We start from the raw sequence: 22,899 nt of genomic DNA on the forward strand, positions 1-22,899 counted from the left end.
AAAAACCTTGACAACTCCCTGCAAAATACCTCATTCCTCCCAAAATGCCCCCAGAGGTTTTGCCGATGGTTACCGATCATCTCTCTCTATATTCCAAAACATCCATCAAGTTAGAGATTAAACTGCAATATTTGATTGGTTAAAATACCTGATTTTAGTTATCTCATTAGACAAGCTTAGTATTCTACACCTTGTAATTCAGTGATAAAAAAGCTTGAAAGAAGAGTCATTACACAGCAAAACTTACAGTAATAAACTTATGAATTGGAATCTTCTCCTGCCCTTCAGCAATTGTGTAAAACAGAAGATCTTCCAGACTGGGGAGAAGACCTGCTTTGTACTTTTTCCTTGAAGAGAAAGAACAATTGTTTAAGAAAAACAAGGCAAGAGAGACACAAGTTCACATTTTTTAAGACACTGCAAAAGGCTTCAACAAAATTAAGTCTTTCACATTTTTGTACCCATCACACCTTGGTTCTGATGTCTCCTTTCATTACGTTCTACTCTGACTTAGTCCAGCTACAAACTTTTTTTTATATATATGTAAGTGTCAAAGAAGAAAAGAGAAATGCTTTAGTTTTCAGCCTAACCTTTACTAGAATGAAATCAAGAACAAATGACTCCCTTGTGACAAGAATCTGAAAGTAGTAAAATTATTTAAACTTTATATCATTCCACGCTTGAAGATGAGGGAGGAACCTTACTTGTCAAATAGATCTACAGACTATTCTATTTGGACAATTATAAGAGGTCAGAATGAAATGTTAGAAATCTCAAATTTAAAAAAACTGTCACAAGCAAAAAGGGGTTACATTGGAGACTACTAGAAATTGACAGGGTAATGGCAGTAGGGTTTGGATTCCTCAAAAAGACATGAAGATATTGCTTCCTTTTGAACTAACCACACAATTTGAAATATTAATCAACCAAATAATTAAATATTAAAATGCTGATTATTTACCCAGTCATAAATGGACTCAATCAAGCACAACTGTTTCCACTACAACCCCTTGAGAATCACTCCTTACAACCCCTCCTTCTCCCCACCCACTGGATCTTTGGTTCTTTGTTGCCCCACAGATCCAACAACTCTAAAGAGCTGTCTGCCATGGGAATCATGTGAGAAAAAGAGCAGGTCACAAAATCCACTAAGCCTCAGGCAGTGCATCATGGTGCTTCACTCAGACAATAAAACAGGCTTTCGAAAGCTCACTGACAACTGGGTTTAAATAATATTGATAAACAATAAATACATTAAATCAACTCACTTACTTACACTAAATGTTTCAATCAAAATGCACAACTGCATTCAAATACAGGTGTCCCCCGCTTTTTGAACAATCACTTTACGGAACCTCACTGTTATGAAAGACCTACATTAATTCCCTGTTTTTGTTAACAGAAGGTGTTTTCACTGTTACGAAGAAAGGCAGCACGCGGAAAAAGCAGTGCGCAAAAAAAAAAGGCAGCTGCTCTCCCCTGGATTCGGAACTGCATTCTCACTGGCATTGCCTTAATCACGTGCCTGTGAGCAGCCGTTTGCAAGATGAGTTCTAAGGTATTGGAAAAGCCTGAAAGAGCTCGTAAGGGTGTTACACTTAGCGTAAAGCTAGACATAATTAAGCGTTTTGATCGTGGTGAACGAAGTAAGGACAAAGTGAGTTTGGCTTGTGGAAGCTAACGCAGATGATGTTGAAGAGCTGATGCAATTGGAAGAGGAAAGGAAAACGATGGGAGGAGAGAGAGCAGCGCACCGCGCGTGCGCAGCCCTCCGGTGAAAAATAATATTGTATCCGTTAAATAGAGGCCGTGGACAATTCTGATTTGATGGAGACGGACGAGAAAGCACAGAGGAACATCTGGAAAAATTTCTGAAATGCTTGTTCGCTGCTGTCGTTACTGCGTGGTCAGGAATCTTTCGGAAGGAAGGCCTCAAAATCCCCGGCTTTGCCTGCTGTTGGTGACCGAGATGGAGGTTGAATTGTTCGGATAGAAATGGCATTCAGTACTCGGTGTCGGAGAGCTGATCAGAGCTCTAAGTTTTCGGATGACTCAGAGTCGGACCGTGGTCGGGTATGGCAGGGAGAGTTTTTCTTCCTTCTCCCGTCTGCGTGAGATGTGGGACATTTGAGAGACTCTGAACTGTTACTGTGCTCATGGACTTCTTCATCAAGTTATGGTATTGTTGCACTGTTGTAACTATATGTTGTAATTATGTGGTTTTGTTAGTTTTTTTTCCAGTCTTGGTCTGTCCTGGGTTTTGTGATATCACACCAGAGGAAATATTGTATCATTTCTTAATGCATGCATTACTAAATGACAATAAAAGAGGACTGCGTGTCTTCATAATCTAACAATCGAAACCGAATGAATAATGATAAAGTACAAGTTTAATTTTGAAAGGGTACGTCGGTTTAGGGCATATTTGCAAGATGGTTTGAGTCCTTACAAAGAACTGTATGATCTAAAAATGCACGTGGCTAAGCAGTCAAGCAAGCCTTCCACATCAGCCACAGCAGATGACGAACCTCGACCTTCGACATCAAGGCAGGCAGAGGTAGAAGAAGATGACCTGCTTGCCCTAATGGAAACAGACAACGATGAGATGACACCCCAGTGTCCCACCACCCCAACCCTCAGGCCGTGGACAGATACCGATTCGCCAAGAATGCAGCGGTAGCTGGGAGGCACACAGCACATCTTTAAGAAAAATGCTGAAATAAACATGCTAATTAATTAGGTGCCTCCCGGCATGTAATTGTTGGCCCAGATCAGAGGCAAAGCAATCGGCAATCGCCTCTGATCTGGGTCGAAAATTAAGTGCCGGGCAGTACCTAATTAATTAGCTTGTTTGTTTTGGCTTTTTTCTTAAAGATGTGCTGTGTGCCTCTCGGCTACCACTGTACCCCTGCGTGCTTCGCGGATCGGTATCGGTTCGCTGCCCAGAGGGTGGGGGCCACTGCACCACCCAAACTTCGATGACTCAGTCTAACACACCATCATCAGTGTGCTCGGCATTTTCCCAATTCCGGTAAGTGATACTACACTGTACATACATTATTTCTACTTGATATTGGTTGTGTATTTTTATGCGTTATTTGGTACGATTTTATGTTTCTGCTGAGACCACTTGCGTGAGATTTTTGCTACGGAGAACAGTTCAGGCAATAACTGTAGAAAAGTATTTCTACTTTATATAAGCTGTGTATTTATCATATCATTCCTGCTTTTACTATATGTTACTGTTATTTTAGGTTTTATGTGTTATTTGGCATGATTTGGTAGGTTATTTTTGGGTCTGCGAACGCTCACAAAATGTTGCCATATAAATAAATGGTAATTGCTTCTTAGCTTTACAACATTCCGGCTACGAACCGTTTCATAGGAACGCTCTCCTTTGGATGGCAGAGGAAATTGAGTTCCTCCAGCATGTTGTGTGCACTGCTCGGATCTCCAGCATCTGCAGATTTTATCTTGTATATAAGAAGTGGATCTAATTTCCAGCTCATTTACTGACTTCCATGCTTCAAGGCACAGTAGTCAATAATGAACAAAGTTGTGCACTGCAGCTGTCCTTGAGATTAACATGACCAAAGCCCAGTATCAATTACATAGTTCTTGAATATTCCATCAGAAATAGTGCTTTACACCTCACCGCCCTTTAAAAAATGTATTTCAACTAAAAACTGCCCCTTCCAAACTATGCAATCTTATTTAATTAAAAACTAAACTATGTATGGTTAACGCTGCAAATGCACATTAAATTGGATACAGTGGGATTCCAGGTCAAAGGCATTAAGTATAGGAATTTAGTTACCAGAAAAGATATTTTGTTCCTCCACCAACTGCTGTTACACATGGGATGAATTCCACATTAAGAATGGTTAAGAACTCAATGCCAGTGCATTTCTGAGGTGTTATTATTGATTGGGATTTTTCAAAACTCACTGCTGATTGCACCAGCATTAGTTTTAAGCCACTTTTACCTTAATTAAAAGTCTCACCTCCTTAGAAAAATATTGCACGACACAATTATTCACTTTGTTTTTCACCTCTTCCAAATGTCATTTCCCAGATATAACTTTTTTCTGTATATCATTTAAATATTTAACCTGTATTATAACTCCTGGTATCAGCTATGACTCAGTATGGATTCTTCAATGTTCTTACCTTGCCCCATGCAGACTCCACAAAGCAGACAACTTGAAAGGAATAGCCACACATTCCACATTTCATTAGAAATCTCTACGCAAATATAAACATAATTCGGAGTTTCATGGGGCACATGGTGCACTATGATCAGGAAGCACAAAATTATCTGAATGAAATTTGTGTCACTTTAACAAGTGTACTTTACAATACTCTTCATCTATAATTGTAAGCACTCAAACAGCAACATCCTGCAAATATACAATGCTAATTTATGAAATATCACACTTATTCAGAGTATTAGAATAATTCAAGTGGCACAATCACGCAATCCACTGACTCCCATACGCAGCAATCCTGAAACCCCAGAACATGATATTGTAAACTCCAATTTCAGTGACATTAAAACGGGTAATGCATTTTACTTCTCCAAGTTGTACGGTTAGTGAATTGTATCATGATTGATACAATTCTATGTTCTCACCTTATCTTAACATTTATCCAGAACAAAATAAATCCAAATTATAGTTTTTCAAATTTCACTTCTGAATTATCCAGAAAGAATTAACGATTATATCCTCCATAACCTCAGTATTTACCCCCACATCATTTTACTCTTTTCTAAGGATCCAAAGCTACCTCATTATAACCTTGCACTTTATTGACAACCTGCACTACAATTTCACTGTAGCTGTTACACTTCATTCTGTCATCGTCTTACCTTGTACTATTTCAATGCACTGTGTAATGATTTGATATGTATGAAGAGTATCAAAACAAACTTTATATGGTATATGGTACATGTGACAATAATAAACTAACTCCAAATCAGGTAGGCCCCAATAGCCTTCAACCCAATGGAAAATACATTATCCTGGTGCAATTACCCTATCTTTAATCTCCATGTGGATTATCTATACATTTAATCGTCAATGAAGTTAGAGTTAACTTCAGATGATTTGATTTTGCTATTCTTCGCACTTCCAGCAGATCATAAATATTGCAAACTGTTTAGTTGTGCGCTCTGAAAAGCTCTTTCAAATCCGGTCTTAAAAACCACATGCAAATCTCAACTTCAACTTTTTTTTGGGAATGTTGTGTAATTTAGCACAGGAGATTGTAATTTATTTTTAACAATTGCAACAGTTTGGACAAAGTCAATATATTGATGTGACTAACTGCAACATCATGCAAAGTTCTGTTGACAGCTCTGCCTTGGAGGCAGATACAAGCAGCACTGGAAAATCCTTTCGGCACTATAAGCAGCAAATTTGATGTGTGCACCTTGGGGTGTAGCAAGAGTGAAAATAAACAATAACCTCCAAGTACAGAAGAGTTGATGGCAGGCAGGGGACACAGCAAATTCACTTGCACCTTACACCCTGCATGTTGGAGTCAAAAATAATCGTTTGTCAAGTTCACTTCATTAGCACACTTCGTTTCCCATTATTGTAATTGCCATTCAGTTGTGTTTAAGTACTTTTGCATTGCTGTTTATGTAGCCATCTCTGATTATTCTTTACAATTACATTCATCACATGATAATTAAAGCTTTGCTTTAGCGTGATGAATACCAGAAACAACACCCCTTTCATCAAATACTTGTATTGGTCTGCTGCCTCAGTAGAATTCAGATGAAAGCAGTTAGTCCACTGTGAAAGGTACTTACCAATTGCTTCTGAACACACAGATTTTAAAAATATTTATATTTGGAGAATGAACTTGAATCTTAAAAATTTTCACAATTTTAACTTCACTAGCTCTATAAAAACTGCAAAATTCTGGCTTCTGAAACAAGGAAAAAATTTGATTCTATTCTTGCCAGAAATCTTTACAACCAAGTACAAATCAAATTAACAAATAATCAAAAAGTACAATAGAAAATTAATACTTGACATGGGTACAATACCTGATTTATGCACCAGCACAAAATTTGCTAGAAACTGAACTGCAGCTATTTTTTCAACATTTTGAAATGGCCTAAGTTTATGAAATTTCTTATTAGTTTGCAATTTAAGAATGTTTCTCAGAGCAATATTTAAGAATAGTAACTGAATAAAATGTAAACATGTCTAACATGCTTCTCAAGTTTTTCTAGGCAGACATCTGTCTGCTGAGTTGTTAAATGATTGTGCTGAATGTTCAAGTTGCCACAGCAGTTCTCACATGCTACTTAAACATTTGTTATCATCATTCATAGTTCACATTTTCTCAGGATGTAGTTTCAATCTACCTCATGGCAGTTCCCTGGACAAGCAATTAGCATAATCCCATACCCTTGTACAAGTCTCATACAAAGAAAATACCATCTGCCAAAAAACTGAAGCTCTACCATGCAGTGGTCACAACAAACCACCTACGGTCCTGCAACGTGAATCTTTTAATATGCCTTCTGTGCAAGATCCAAGTTGTTCCATAAGTATTTCTTTCACCAAATACTGTAGCTAAAGTTGAACTGCTGGAAGCAACCAGTGTACAGAAAATGTCTCTGGCCAGGTATCAACCTCCAAGGAGCTGACTTCAGTAACTAAAACAAATCTGCTCATATGTGCAAGAGTCAAGGTGTAGGCACTGAGTTATTTGTACAATGTGCGCTTCAAGGAAAAAGATTCAGATTTTAATTAAGGAAGATCACAGAAAGCACATCAAACCTGCTTCCGATTGAAATTTTAGGCAACCCCTCAGGAGAAAAGGGAACTTATTTTCAGTCAGGTTTTGGGGGTGGAGTTCATATATGACTAACAAGGCCAGTGAGACCTGCAGACTGATCTAACCCCAGTGGAAAAAGCCAGCTTGCATTCACCTTACCTATACCCTTCATAATCTGGTATACCTCCATCAAATCTCCCCACATTTCCTTTTGCTCCAGGAATAAAGTCCTAACCTAATTAACCATTCCCTATAACTCAAGTCCCAGCAACATCTTTGTAAATTTCCTTTGTACTCTTTCAATCTTAATGCCATCTTTCCTGTAGATAGCTGACCAGAACGGCACATAATACTTCAAATTTAGCTTCACCAATGTCTTATACAACTTTAACATAACATCCCAGCTCCTGTACTCAGTACTGTTGACTTATGAAGCCCACCATATCACAAGCTCTCTTTATGACTATTGATTTGCGACCCCACCTTCAAGGAATTATGGATCTATATGCCTAGATCCTCTTGTTCTATCACGCTCCTCAGTTCCCTACAGTTCATTTGGCAAGTCCTACCCTGGTTGGTCCTCCCAAAGTGCAACCTCACACTGGTCTGCACAAAACAGCAACAGAGCCAGCACTCATCACTGCAGCACATCACAGGCTCATGCACGCTGCGTGGCCGTTAGACGCTATACTACGCTTACAGTGAACAGTCTTCGCATGATCATATTCAAAAAGCAGTGATACAGTATTTGTTAGTTGGCAAATAATAAACAAGAAGACAATTCACAACCATTTTTCTCACTGCAGTTTCAAACATTCAAGTTTGGAGTTGCCAGAAATAGCTGGGAGTGAAAATGAAACAATTTCACTACTTCAATAGTCAGGAACCATGAAGAATGTGAAGTGATTGACAATCATCTTAAATGTTACAATTCAAATGGATATTTGGAGGATGCAACCCTTGAGAGCACTGTTTGAAGGTACAGGTTTCCCCCCACCATCCGAAGGTAGAGCATTCCTGTGAAACGGTTCGTAAGTCGAAATGTCGTAAAGCGAAGACGCAATTACCATTTATTTATATGGGAAAATTTTGTGAGCGTTCCCAGACCCAAAAATAACCTACCAAATAACACATAAAACCTAACATAACAGTAACATATAGTAAAAGCAAGAATAATATGATAAATACACAACCTATATAAAGTAGAAATACTTCTCTACAACAATTACCTGCACAGATCTCCGTAGCGAAAATCTCATGCAAGCGCTGTTGGCATAAACGCGCACTCCAGTAACCTTTAAACTATGAAGCTGCCAAATCTACCAAATAACACGTAAAAATACACAGCCTATATAAAATAGAAGTAATGTATGTACAGTGTAGTATCACTTACCGGAATTGGGAAAACAGCACTGAGCACACTGATGATGGTGTGTTAGACTGAGTCATCGCAGGCTGGATGGTGCAGTGGCCCCCACCCTCCGGGCCGCCGACCTGATACATTGCCACGAAGAACACAGCGGTAGCCAGGAGGCACCCAACACATCTTTAAGAAAAAAGCCGAAATAAACATGCTAATTAATTAGGTGCTGCCCGGCACGTAAATGTCAGCACAGATCAGAGGCCATTGCCGATTGCATCGCCTCTGATCTGAGCTGACAATTACGTACTAGGGGGCACCTAATTAATTAGCATGTTTATTTCGGCTTTTTTCTTAAAGATATGCTGTGTGCCTCCCGGCTACTGCTGCGTTCTTCGCAAATCAGTACAGTATCTGTCTGGGGCCCAGGAGTTGGGGTGATGGGACACGGGGGTGTCATCTCATTGTCGATCAGGGCAGGCAGCTCATCATCTCCTATGACTGCCTGCCTCGATGTCGAAGGTCGAGGTTCGTCATCTGCTGTGGCTGATATGGAAGGCTTGCTTGACTGCTGAGCCTCGCGCATCTTTCTATCATACAGTTGTTTGTAAGCACTCAAACCATCCTGCAAATATCTCCTAATCCTACGTACCCTTTCAAAATTAAAGTCGTACTTTATCATTGCAGCGAAAATCTCACACAGTTGCTTCACTTTCTGCATTCGGTTTCGATTGTTATCCTTTCCTCTTCCAATTGCATCAGCTCTTCATCTATCAGTTCTTGGTCATGGGATGCCAAAACCTCTTCAACATCATCTTCATCAACTTCCACAAGCCAAACTCACTTTGTCCTTGCTTCGTTCACCACGATCGAAAAGCTTAATTATGTCTAGTTTTACGCTAATTGTAACACCCTTACTCTTTCAGTCTTTTCTGACACCTTAGAACTCAGCTTGCTGACGGCTGCTCAATGCAACGTGTTAAAGCAATGCCGTTCCGAATCCGGGGGAGAGTGGCTGCTTGGGGCGCGTGCTGCCTTTTATCGTGCGCTGATTTTTAATAGCGCGCTGCCTTTCTTCGTAACAGTGAAAACACCTTCTGAAAGCGAAAACAGGGTACTAATGTAGGTCTTTCGTAATAGTGAGGTTTCGTAAAGGAAACGTTCGAAAAGCGGGGGACACCTGTAGTCCATCTTCTTCATTAGGTGTCTGCACTGATTTTAATTTACAATCAAAACACACCTGCATACACAGAATTAATTCCTCAATCGATAACTATTACAAACTAATACAAGTAGTTGTACACTACTATAGTACTTTTGGTAGTGTTCTAATATTTTCTATATTTCATTTAAATACATTTGTTACTCAGTTAAGTAGTAGTTTATCTTTTTTTTAAAAAACCCTTTTTAGCTATTTCCATGAAACTTTTGCTAATTGGGAAAGCCACATAATTGGGCTAATATGTATAGTCTGACATGCCCCAATTAACCAGAATCCACTGTAATTATGTATTCTGTCCCTAAGTATACCTTCCAATAATTTACCCACCACTAACAGCAGGTCACTGACCCATAATTTTCTAGCTTATTCTTAGAACCATTTTTGAACATCAGAGTAACATTAGCTATACTTCAGTCCTTCAGGACTTCACCTGTGGCTAAGGAAGTTTTAAATACCTCTGCCAGGGCCCTGCAATTCCCGCACTAGCCTCAAACAAGGTCCGAGGGCAATCTTGTTAGGCCCTGGAATTGTTAAGCATACTTTTTTAAGCAACCTTCTCAAGTGGTCTCTTGTAATGCTTATACTCCTCACACCCTTCTTTTATTCCTCTTAACAAGGATCTCCATATCCCCTGCCTTTAGCCTTGCCCAACAAACTTGTTAACCTCATCTTTTATTCTACCTGGAACATACAAACACTGTATGCTCAAACTGTCACTTTTGAACGCCACACACTTACCAAATTCCCTTTGCCAGAATACAACTTTGCCACAATAAAACTTGGTGCCACAAAATGCCATATCCTTTCTGATGCCATCAAAATTAGTCTTCCTGCAATTTAGAATCTCAATCTAAGTACAGTCCTATTCTTCTCCACAATATTCTTGACACTAATTCAATTATGATCACTGGATCCAGAGAGTTTCCTTATACACACTTCTGTCACCTGCCCTGTCTTGTTCCCTAATAGGAGATCCAATATCATGCTCTCTAACCGAGTCCTCTGGATATTAATTAAGGAAAACACATTTGACAAACTCTGCCCTATCCAGCCCTTTTACTGTGTAGGAGTCCCAGTCAATATGTGGAAAGTTAAAAGGAAAAAAAAACACCTAAATCACACAATCTTATTCTTTTTCCAACTGTCTGCTAAATCTCTACAATCGGCTCCTCTAATGCCACTGACGATAATAAAATCTCATTACCATGGCCATCCCTTTCTTACTCCTGGTTCCACCCACGTAGCCTCAACAGCAAGCTCTTCAGTCTGAGCACTGCAATGACATGTTCCCTGACTAGTAGTGCCACCCCTCCCCCTTTAATACTCCCCTGCAATCACATCTAAAACAACTGAACTCTAGAACACTGAGCTTCCAGAACTGCCCCTCCTGCCATCAAGTCTCACTAATGGCCACAATACCATAATTCCATGAGCTGGAACATAAAACATTACAGCACCGTCAATGCCTTCGGCCCACGATGTCATGCCAACCTTTAACCAACTCCAAGATCAAACTAACCTTTCCATCCCCCAGAACACTCCATTTTTCTATCATGCTGATCCATGCCCTAACCTCATCTGTTCAACCTACAATATTCCTTTCATTGAAATAGATGGAACTGAAAATATTAGGCCCCCATGCTCAATCTTTCAGTTCATCTCTGGTAGGAACAGTCAAAAGTTAAAGGTTCCCTGAGAGCTGATGTGAATGTTGCATTTCTTCAAGGATGTGCTTTACTTCTGACTGCTTTTTAACCTGTAGTGTTGGTTCACATGTCTGATACTGGGCATTCTCAATGTAGTTGGCAAAAATACAACAGGACATTTTTATCCGGGAGAGGAAACAGATAGTCTAATTGTATTTGGTAGATTTTGTGGAGATATTATTGGTGGAATTTTTTACCATTCAATGATCTCCCAAGCAGAAATTTTGCAGCAGATATGTGTTTCAAGATGTGCTGTCCAAGAAATGGGCAAGGTTAGGGACCAGAAACACAGTGGCTGGCCACAGAAACTGAGTGCAGAAGATGAGATATCTGGTGTCCCTTCTAAATCAGAAGACCAGAACCGCCATCAGGTCTAAACGCACAGAAACCACTGGAAACCAAGTACACCTCTCCACAGACCAGAGAAGTCTAGTCAGAAGTGGAAACAAAGCCAAGAGTCTCACCTGTGCACAAAAATACACTGAGTGGGGTGCTGAACAATGGTAGCTAGTGCTCTGGACAGAAGTCTCATAACTTGAAATGTTTGGTTTAAACAAGATGCAGTTTATCTGTAGAAGAGCTGGAGAGTGCTACATGGATGAGTGACTGCAGCCAGCAGTGAAGTACGGCGGAGGTTCTCTACAGGTTTGGGGCTCTATTTCTGCAAATAGAGTTGATAATCTGGTCAGAATTAATGGAATCATCAATGCTGAGAAATACAAGCAGATTATCATCCAGTACGCAATCCCACTAGGGAGTCAGCTAATCAGTTCCAGCTTCATTCTGCAAGACGACAACTCCAAACACAGACAACGTGATAAAGAAAAAAAAGACAAGGAGTATGGTAACATATGATATGGCCCCCAAAGCCCCAATCTCAACATCATTGAGGGTGTCACGGATTACCTGGAGAAAGAAGCAAGCAGAACAGCTAAAGGTCTGCAGAAGAACTGTGTCATTTTCTAAGATGCTTGGAACAACCTACAGCTGATTTTCTTATAAAACTGCATAACGCTGTACCTGAGAATTGCTACGGTTATAAAGGCAAAGGATAGTCATGCCAAATATTGATTTGATTTAGATTTTTTAATACTGTTTACTGCTCTTTATTATAATTTTTTAAAGATATTTTTAATTTAGGAAACTTTTAATTTCATTTTTGAAAGCATCTTCATTTTACAGAATTTTTACGTGTCCAAGATTTCTGCATCAGAAAACAAGAACAGCCTGCTCCCCACCTTAATCACCTTATAAATGTTATTAATCTATTAGTCCCACTGCAAGAGGAAAAGAAATGCCTGCAGTGCCAATTGGAGCTTTTGTTCATTGTATCTACCCTGTCTCAATTAGTTTCATTTAAAAAGAAATCAATAATTTGACTCCAAATGTACTTTTGAACTTTCCATTCAGAGGTCAAACATCTTCCACTCTCAACTCAGGAAACAGAACAGAGTACAGCACAGAAACACACCATTTGACCCACAATGTTGTGTCAAACCAGCTAAAAAGCAAATCAAAAACATCCAAACACAAATTCCTCTTATCTACACCATACACCATGTCCATATCTCTCTACCTTCCTTGTTTACATGTGCCTTTCCAAATGTCTCTTAAAAGCCTCTAACGTATTTGCCTCTACCAATTAAACTTGTCCCTCACTTTCAATGCACGCTCTCTGATACAAGACATTTCAACCCTGGGAAATAGATCCTCTGTCCACTTCTCATAATCTTACAAACCTCTATCATATCTCCCCTTAGAAGCCAGAAAAGAATTAAGTGGAATTAAGGAATCCAGGAGGACCATGAAAAGTCCTTGGCAAGTAGGTCTGGAGGTCAAAAGGTCACTTCACAGCAGATGAAGGCCCCACAGAAGTTCTGAATTCGAGCTGTTGCTCTCCTCAACGCTGATGGGAGATGTTTTCGAAATTCCGAGACATATGTGATTATCAGGGTGGACTGTAGTTTATATTGGTCTCCTTCAGTTTTTAGACCACGTGATATTGGAGCAGAAATAGACCATTTGGCCCATTGAACCTGCTCCGCCATTTCATCATGGCTGATACAATTTTCCTCTCAGCCCCAATCTCCTGTCTTCTCTCCTGTATCCCTTCATGCCCTGATCAATCAAGAATCTATCAACCTCTGCCTTAAATATGCCTGAAGACTTGGTCACCACAGCTGCCTATGGCAATGAATTCCAGATTCCACTCTTTGACAAAAGAAATCCTGCATCTCCATACCAAAAGAACGCCCCTCTATTCTGAAGCCATGTCCTCTGGTCTTAGACTCCATAGGAAACATCCTCTCCACATCCATTCTATCAAGGCCTCTCACCATTCGACAAGTTTCAATAAGGTCACCCCTAATTATTCTGAATTCTAATGAAAACTGTACAGGCCCAGAGCCGTCATGTGCCATTCAATCCTGGAATCATTTTTTGAACCTTCCTTGTACCCTCTCCAGTTTCAGCACATCCTTCCTAAGAGCCCCAAAACTGCTCACAATACTCTAAGTGAGGCCTGCGCAGAGCTTTATAAAGTCTGAACATTACATCCTTGCTTTTATATTCTAGTCCTCTTGAAATGTATGTCAACATTGCATTTGCCTTCCTCACCACAGACTCAACCTGTAAATTAACCTTTAGGGAATTACGCTCAAAGACTCATTTTCTTACTTGTTGCCAATTGATGGGTGAGTAATAGGTACTTTTTTTTGGGCGAGGGAGGGGTTGGGTGTTTGAAATTACTGTCGCTGTGTTTTTGGCTTGGAGGAGCTTGGGGTTTAGCTGCCGTGTCTGGGTACATGATCTGTTAGTTTTGGCTGAGGGAGACGTTGAGCAGGTTTGGGGTTTGAGAGTTGTTTTTCTTTTTCATGTGGGAGGGTGCCTCAATGCCTTCCATGACTTTTTTGTATTTTCTGGCTTTCCAGAGAAGACGAATCTGAGAGCTGTATTCTGCATACTTTGACAATAAAATGAATCTTTGACGAAGGTGAATTCCTTGACATTCTATACATACATAGAGAGTAAAAGGATAACTAGGGAGAGGGTGGAACCACTCAAGGATAAAGGGGGTAAAATTTGCCTGGATGCAGAGAACGTGAGTGAGGTACTTAATGAATACTTTACTTCAGTATTTACCAAAGAAAAGAACATGGAAGACTAGGAGATCAGTACTGACTATAAACATATTCGAGCATTTAGAGGCCAAGGAGGAGGAAGTGTTGGGCTTCTAAGGAGTATTAAGATGGACAAGTCCCCAGTGTCTGATGGAATTTACCCCAGGTTACTGAAGAAGACAAGAGATGAGAATGCTGGGCTCTTGACTTTGTGTCCTTTCTAGCACAGGCGAGGTCCCGGAGCACTAGCGAGTGGCTAATGTTGGACCTCTATTCAAAAAGGGAACAAGAGAAAATCTTGGGAACTACAGAATTGTGAGTCTCACGTCAGTTGTAGGGAAATCGCTGGAGAAAATTTTTAGGGATTGGATACATGAGCATTTGGAAACTCATGGCCTAATTAGGGAGAGCCAGCTTGGCTTTGTGCATGGCTGGTCATGCCTTACGGACTTGATTGAGTTTTTTGACAATGTGATGAAAGAGATTGATAAGGGTAGGGCAGTGGATTTTAGTAAGGCAATTGACAAAGTCCCTCATGGAAGGCTAATCCAGAGGATTAAGATGCATTGGATCTACGGCAAATTGGCTGTCTGGATTCAGAACTGGCTTGCACATAGAAGACGAAGGGTAGTGGGTGAAGGGACTTATTCGAACTGGAGGTCTGTAATTAGTGGAGTTCCACAGGAATCTGTGCTGGGACCTCTACTGTTTGTAATGTTTATAAATGACCTGGATGAAAATGTAGATGGATAGGTCAGTAAATTTGCAGATGATACAAAGATTGGTGGAGTTGTGGATAGTGTAGAAGACAGGCAAAGAATACAGCACAATATAGACTAGTTATAGATATGGGCTGAGAAAAAGCAGATGGAGTTTAACCCAGATAAATATGAGGTGTTAGAAACATAGAAAATAGGTGCAGGAGTAGGCCATTCGGCCCTTCGAGCCTGCACCGCCATTCAGTATGATCATGACTGATCATCCAACTCAGAACCCTGTACCAGCCTTCCCTCCATACCCCCTGATCCTTTTAGCCACAAGGGCCATATCTAACTCCCTCCCTTTAGCCACAAGGGCCATATCTAACTCCCTCAGTAGGGAAAAAGTGTGTCTCAGTAGGAAAAAAGTAAGCAGGCAATACAATGTTAAGAGCGAGGTTCCTAACAGTGTTGCTGAGCAGAGAGATCTTAGGATCAAAATTTCTAGTTCCTTGAAAGTGGCTACACAGATCAATAACGTGGTTAAGACGACTTATAAATGATTGCTTTTATTACTTGAGGCACTGAGTTCAAAAGTCAGGAGGTTATGTTGCAACTTTATAAAACTCTGCTTAGGCTACATCTGAAGTATTGCATACGGTTCTGGTCACCCCACTATAGGAAGGATGTTGAGGTTTTGGAGAGGGTGCAGAAGAGATTTATCACAATGCTGCCTGGTTCAGAGACATGTTATCAGGAGAGGCTGGATAAACTTAGGTTGTTTTCTCTGGAGCGCTGAAGATGTTTCCTATCTCTCCATGTTGTCGTACTTAGCAGCAGCAACTTTGAGGGACCTGCTGACATTCAAGTACACATGCCTGATTATGGCAGGTATCAAATTTGGGACTATGGTCATAGGAGGGATGATTACAAGAATCGTACAACTCATTGTGCCTGCAACATCCTTTAAGGAGCTTTTTTAAATAGTTAAAACCAATCCACAATCTGCATCCACTAGTAGAATATAAATATTATATTGCAAGAACTACACCAATCATTATCATAAATTTATGGCCACGGGTATTTCATTCTTTTGCTGCTTAACTGTTTCCCGGTATTATTCAGACAGATCTACATACTGTGCTATACTCAAGAATTAAATCTTTACCCACCAATACTGTAGTCATATGTGCAGCAATAAATCTATGTGCTCAAGAGCTGGAATTAGCTCAAGGCAGTGAAGAATCCTCAAGTCTGAGTCCCAGCTTGCTACAGATGCCATGGACTCCTGTCCAAAAATCTGCCTGATGAAATGCACCAGATTCAAGCACGCAATATCCTCCTGCCAACATACATTAGTTTTACAAATTTAACTATCAAATTTGTCTGCAAAGTATCCGACAGGAAAACTCTTAAGACAATCCGTCCACCTGCATCTTAGGTGTATAGTGTGATCTTATTAGTGGCCCATTTAAGTAAATATAGCCTTTTTAGTAATTCTCCTTGCAACGAACATTACAATCATTATTTTCTGTGCCTGCAAACTAGCCATTTGTGCATAACATACAAGGACACACAGATACCTTTGTATCTCAAGAGTTTTCCAATTTCTTTTGAGTTGAAAACTACCTTTATAGCAGAAAAGCTATTTGAAACAGTCACATTAGATTATCAAGAATAAAAAAAACCTGCAGAAATACGAGAACTGCAAGCAAGCACGTAATAGAAGTTAATCATAAAATTAAATGCACAAAATGAAGTCATTCAGTCCATCTCTTTGAATAAGGCTTGCCCCATCTTTTCTCCATACTCTTACTTGGATTTAAATGGTTTTCAAATATCATTGGCTCAGCTATTCCAACTGGAGTTATGATTATATATTGTGGCTTAAAAATAACTGTCCTTCTGTCAACAGCTTCTGCCCTTTGATTTAATGGACTTCTTGATTAACAAAGCAGACCTTGCCATGGCCTTGCACTTTGTTGTTTGCCTGCTCAGCACTTTCCTGTCACTGTAACACCGCTCTGCATTGTTACTGCTTTTCCCCTCGAGTCCCTCAGTGTACTGACACGATAAGACGATCTGTAAGGTTGGCCAAACAGCTTTTCCACTCTACCTCAGTAGATGTAACAATAATTAACCAATTTATTAATTTCTGGTTCAGACTTTTCCGCCAGCAGAGTACATGTTTATATTTTCTGGCTACCATCCTTTCTACCTCTGAACAGCATTTCACCACATCCATTCTGTGCTTTATAAACATGCTCTTAATCACCCCTGCTCCCATGCAAATAGCCTTTCTTATCATTCTGCCCCCTCTTTGATGGGAGGGGGCATACAGGGTCCTAAAGTCATGCAGAATACAGGCTCCTATATTTTTGGAAGGAAGCAGGTAAAGTAGGACATAAAGAAGGACAATGCCCCAACAACCGTGAGATTTTAGTTTTATGAAAATAAAATTAAACAAACCAAGCAGGAAAAAAATGTAATTAACAGGTCACTTGATACGTTAAAAATCAAGCTCTCAATTTTAAAAAGTCAAATCTCTGTGCAAGAGAAAATTGACTGAAAATAGCACTGCAAGTTGGAAGTAAAAGCATATCGGATAGTGGGCTTCATAGAGCAAGGAAATCAGGATGAGATTTTAATGGCTCAGTTACAATTGAAATATAGCATTCAGATACACATGCCACACTTTAAGATGTAAAGGCTTCGGAGACATAAAATGATTTATTAATATGCCGGGGTGCAGTGCTGCCAGAGCACTGCTCCGGCACCTCTGTAAAAAAAAGTCAAAATAAACAAGTGGGGAATTTAACTGCAGCCACATATTAAATAGAAGGAATTTACGAAAGTGGGGTTTAGGGAGAGGGGGTGGTGGTTGGTGGGGAAAATACCACTAATAACATTAGGATATTTGATCCTTTTTGGTGACATCCTGGAATTGTGACTTTTCTTTATTTAGGTATTTGTGAAATGCCACTCAACCTGTTGTCCCAGCATACTCTGCTGTAGCCTCCCGCCATTTCACAGATCCTCAGCCTCTCTCCAGCACTCGCTGTTTGAGCATTGTTCACCGAGAAAATAAAAATCTTAGATCTTTTGAAAAGTGGCACGTCGCTTGCCAAAGTGGGCCGTAAGGTTGGTAAGAACAAATCCAGCATTTGCACAATAAAGCAGAAAGAAGCTGAAACTCATGGAAGTGTTAGTGCTACCCCTACAACAGCAAAAATGATCTCTCTGGTTGATGATAAAGTGCTTGCAAAGACTGAGAAAGTATTAAGTGTGTGGCTAGAGGACATGTCATAGAAGCATATCCCTGTTGATGGCAAAATTATGCGTGATAAAGCATAATTTTCATACTTGATTACTTGGTTCCAATTTAGGTGGCTAAAAGTGTATAAAACTTATTTGCTTTATTTCTGTTATTTTTATACCTGCTTAGGGACACTACTAAGCAGTGTGGGCCCTGCTGTCTGCTCTGACTCGGTCGTATTAGTAAGGCTACATCTGTGGGGGTGATCTGTGGATTACTCGCTAATACAAAAGTAAATTTTTCTCACTAACAACCCTATGGCTTCTAAGCAAACAACGTTAACTTATTTCTTTCGTAAACAAGCTGAGGAGTGTATGTTATTCTTGTTACAAGAGACTGCTAACAAGAGACTGTAAAAGTGACAAAAGCTATGTTTCGCCCGCCTCTAGTTCAAATTTTCTGACCGGGTCTAAATGCAGTTCTGAAAGTAATGGTCCTTCAAAGTCAGGCTTGTATCCCTGTTCAGATGTTTGGGCTGAAGAAATGTGGAAGAAAAAGAAGAAAACTTATCTTTGGTCAGACTTCAAGGATGATAAACTTGGGTGTAAAGTATGTGCAAACAAACGCAATCTGAGACTTTCTACTTCTAAGGGTTTGAGGCTGTCAAATGAATGGCAGATGTACCAAGTATCCTATTATGGAGCTGATCGAAGTACACGCTTGAAGTCTCTCAGAAAAAAAAATTGTTGATCACAAACTATCAAAAGCTCACACTGCTGCTCTAAGTGTTGAAAATATAGCTAGTGAAGATGCTCTTGGAAAAGTTTGGAGAAATTACCCTAACAAGCAACAACAAAATTCTCCCCATTAATTATCTACAGTTTCTTACTAATCTTATAAACAATTAGCAGCACCAAATGTTCACGGTAACATCCTTGAAAGGTTCTCAAACTTCTAAACCTCAAAGTATGTATAAATGAATGAATGAATGGATGAAAATTATTTCAGTCAGTACAAACATAACAAAAAGCATCACTTTCAACATGATTTCATAGGACAAAATTACAAAAAACATAGATATTCTTTAAAACAGACTGAAAGGGTGTAGGCTGAAGCTACAGCTTATTATGCCCTGCTTAATGAAATGTGTGTGATAAAGACAACTGGCCTGCTGAAATACCACCCAATTATGGAGAAGCTGCAATATCATCTCTCTGTAAGAGGTTTAAGCTTTCTTCCTCTGTAATAAGTGCCTTCAGAGATTATGTGGAGGATCATGGACGCCGCATTCCCCCAACATTTACCCCCATTACTGAGCTGTTCACAAGTTATTCCTATTAGTACCGCTGATTGTGAGAGGATTCAGTCACATGAACTAGAAAACAACAACACGCTCAAGAATTCTCATAAATCATGTATCATCACTTATGTTTGTTAATCTACAAAGACCTCCTCCAGTTCAGTGGAATCCTGAGCCGTATGTCACATCATGGCTGTGGATGACACCAGGACAAGAGTTGCTTCAGACCCCTGAACCTTTGTGGAAATTATTGTGAAACTTCTCATTGGTGGCATTTGGTAAGTAGGTAATTACTTTTAATTTGGTAAAATACATGATTACTGTCTTTTTCTTGACGATTGATAATTATATTTTATGATAATTAGTGAGTGCAACTGTGCAATACTTTGTCATATCATTAAATTAAGTATTATTTGTTTTATTGCACCAGTTATAGACTGAAATGTAGTGATAGGCTATAATCTTGTTAATGTCTTAACTATCACTGTATTTCTGTGGAGCTCTGGAATTCATATATTTCTTCCATCTTGGTTCAGTGCTTGACATTATAAGATATATATATATCACACCCAATTTATGTACCCGCTCATTCCATGTGACATGTATATAGAGAGGATATAGGAAATGGCAAGCATTTTGTCAGCTCCAGCACCTAAAAAAAATCAGCACTGCACACCTGGTAATATGATTTCAGGGATGGCGCCCTTCAGATATGGCGTTTTTTTAAACGGGAAAGGGATGTTTCGAGAAGATCTTAAAGATAAATACAAAAATCACGACAGATATAGACAATTGATGAATCCCACTAACAGAGGGGGTCAACAATTTGAGGACTGGCAAAATAACCAATCTGAATAGTCGTTAAACGATAAAAACACAGCGTGCTTTATCACAGCATTGTCCCCGGCTGGGCATTTTCACTGGGATAGGTAGCTGAATGCGTACGTGCGCGGAGGAGGGTCCTCGCTGAATTGCTCTAGAGACGGATAAGGATTTGACAGGTCGAGCGACCTCCATCGTACCGCCATTCACCTGACTCAAAATATCCACTAAAATTTCCTCCGAGGTCATCTGACGCACGATTATCGGATTAAACAAGACATCAGAATTACAGGAATTTAAACCATCGGGCCGTGTTTCCTCTTTCCACGACAATTGCCTTCCGACCCACACGTTTCCATCCTTCCCGTACTTACTTCTCCAGGGCTGAATTATCGGTGGGCACCAGTGAGGTGACTGCTTCGCCCTGCTCCGGCGCTGCTTCCGAGGTGCCGCCGGTGCCGTAAGTAGCGGCCCCGAGACGCCGCCGCAGCCGCCCGTCACCATGGTGCAGGCCGCGTTGCAGCAACCGCTGCTGGAGGCCAGACCTCGCCACGGCAGCACCACCACCGTTCGCCAGCTTCAGCCCGCTCTCCAGCAACTCCCACAGCGAGGAGCTCCCCTTCCGCAGCATGACGACGGCAGTGGGCTTACAAATTCTGCCTTTGTGTGTGAAGCACGAGGCAAGAGTGACTCGACAGACCACGTAAACCCCTCTCAGCCGCCAACTCCAACTCCTCAGGGCTGCATGCACCCACTTCCTTCTTCAAGCAGCCTGGGTATCGGTCCGCCCCTTCCCCACTTACCCCTCCCGCTCTGGCGATAAGGCAGCCTGTGATTGGCCGGGTCTTCACGTCAATCATCTCCCCCTCCCCGCCCTCCCTACTGGTGATGAGTCATTGTCTAGACGCCGAGTTGGAGCTGTGCATCGATCCAAACTGGCGAGAAAATCGAAAATCACCCCCAGTTCACCATTTGTTTTTTTTCTGGGACACTTGTAGCGACCGTACCATCGGTTCCTTTTCACGCAATAAGTCTGGATGGAGAGGGAAACTAGGCTATGCCAACAGGAGCGCAGGGTGAAGGGTTGGCTTTGTGTTCACCCATTGTGACTTTACATTATGCTTAAAGGGTTATCCCTTTGTAAAGGTCATTAATCTGAACTATGAACTGTTTTTCTTCTCGTGGATGCTACACTTTCCCCAGCAATTGATGTCGTCTTTATTTTAAACAAATAGTGTTTTAAAATTGCGATCCAATTAAAATATAAACGTTAGTTTGCCCATGATTGCCAGTGCAGTCTGTCCCGCCTCAGCTGCAGTGTCCTGGGAAGAAGTACCCGGGGGAGGAATCGAATGGAGAGGGTGAGTAAGGCAGCGAAGGAAGGAGTAAATTCGCCAAGTCTTCTGGGAAATAGGCTGTCCACTTGGCTCTGACCTACGGGGATCACTTTCTGGCACCACAACAGATTTACCGAGTCAACAGATACAATCGCCCATGATTTTGCGAGCAGTATCAGCTCGACACTGTCCTCTACTGCTCCCGCCCCTATTCTAGTTTACGTGTGTCTACCCTGCTCGCTGCCAGCTCCCAAGTCAAACTAGACCTCGCACGCCGAGCCCTTGTTGCCATTGGCAGCGTGATCCATGTGCCTCCCAGTCCCACGTTCAGACCTGTTGGCTCATAAACGCACGAAATACAGGAAGACCTCGGCAAGGCTGGCAGCATCTATGGAGGGGAATAAACAGTTGACGTTTCCTGCCGAGACCCAGTCCTGATGAATGATCTCGGTCTGAAACGTCAACTGTTTATTCCCTCCATAGATGCTGCCAAACATGCTGTGTTCCTCCAGCAGTTTGTATGTGTTTCCAGCATCTGCAGAATCTCTTGTGTTTGTTGTTCACTAATGTGTAGCTGCTTGCCTTCAAGTGTTTGGGTGTTGATGGACGTGCCAGACTGACTTAAGTATGGTTTGTAGCAAATTGGATTCCTTAACAAGGCAACACACACAAAATGCTGGTGGAACGCAGCAGGCCAGGCAGCATCTATAGGAAGAAGTACAGTCGACGTTTCGGGCAGAGACCCTTCGTCAGGACTAACTGAAAGAAGAGATAGTAAGAGATTAGAAAGTGGGGGGGAGGAGATCCGAAATAATAGAAAAAGACAGGAGGGGGAGGTAAGAAGCTAAGAGCTGGAAAGTTGATTGGCAAAAGAGATACCAGGCTGGAGAAGGGAGAGGATAATGGGACAGGAGGCCTAGGGAGAAAGAAGGGGGGGAGGGGAGCACCAGAGGAAGATGGAGAGCAGGCAAGGAGTGATTATGAGAGGGACAGAGAGAAGAAAAAAAGGGGGAGATAAAAATAAATAAGGGATGGGGTAAGAAGGGGAGGAGGGGCATTAACAGAAGTTAGAGAAACCAATGTTCATGTCATCAGGTTGGAGGCTACCCAGATGGAATATAAGGTGTTGTTCCTCCAACCTGAGTATGGCTTCATCTTGACAGTAGAGGAGGCCATGGATTGACATATCAGAATGGGAATGGGACGTGGAATTAAAATGGGTGGCCACTGGGAGATCCTGCTTTCTCTGGCGGACAGAGGGTAGGTGTTCAGCATCTGAAT

The 22,899-nt window shown here is 41.0% G+C and overlaps 1 protein-coding gene across 4 annotated transcripts in view; it reads right to left on the reverse strand.

Moving 5' to 3' along the window:
* The window catches only part of glsb (glutaminase b), a 91,677-nt gene extending 70,634 nt beyond the window's left edge, over positions 1 to 21,043 (reverse strand). For all 4 annotated transcript variants that reach the window (XM_063051977.1, XM_063051976.1, XM_063051978.1 and 1 more), the window contains exons 1-2: positions 20,656 to 21,043; positions 248 to 347 (exon numbers count right to left, since the gene is read on the reverse strand). In XM_063051977.1, the coding sequence (XP_062908047.1) occupies positions 248 to 347; positions 20,656 to 20,912 (357 nt within the window). In that variant the 5' untranslated portion in view covers positions 20,913 to 21,043. The remainder of the gene's footprint in view (positions 1 to 247; positions 348 to 20,655) is intronic.
* Positions 21,044 to 22,899: the final 1,856 nt, after the last annotated feature.

Source organism: Mobula hypostoma, chromosome 6, assembly GCF_963921235.1.
Source record: "Mobula hypostoma chromosome 6, sMobHyp1.1, whole genome shotgun sequence".
Taxonomy (NCBI): domain Eukaryota; kingdom Metazoa; phylum Chordata; class Chondrichthyes; order Myliobatiformes; family Myliobatidae; genus Mobula; species Mobula hypostoma.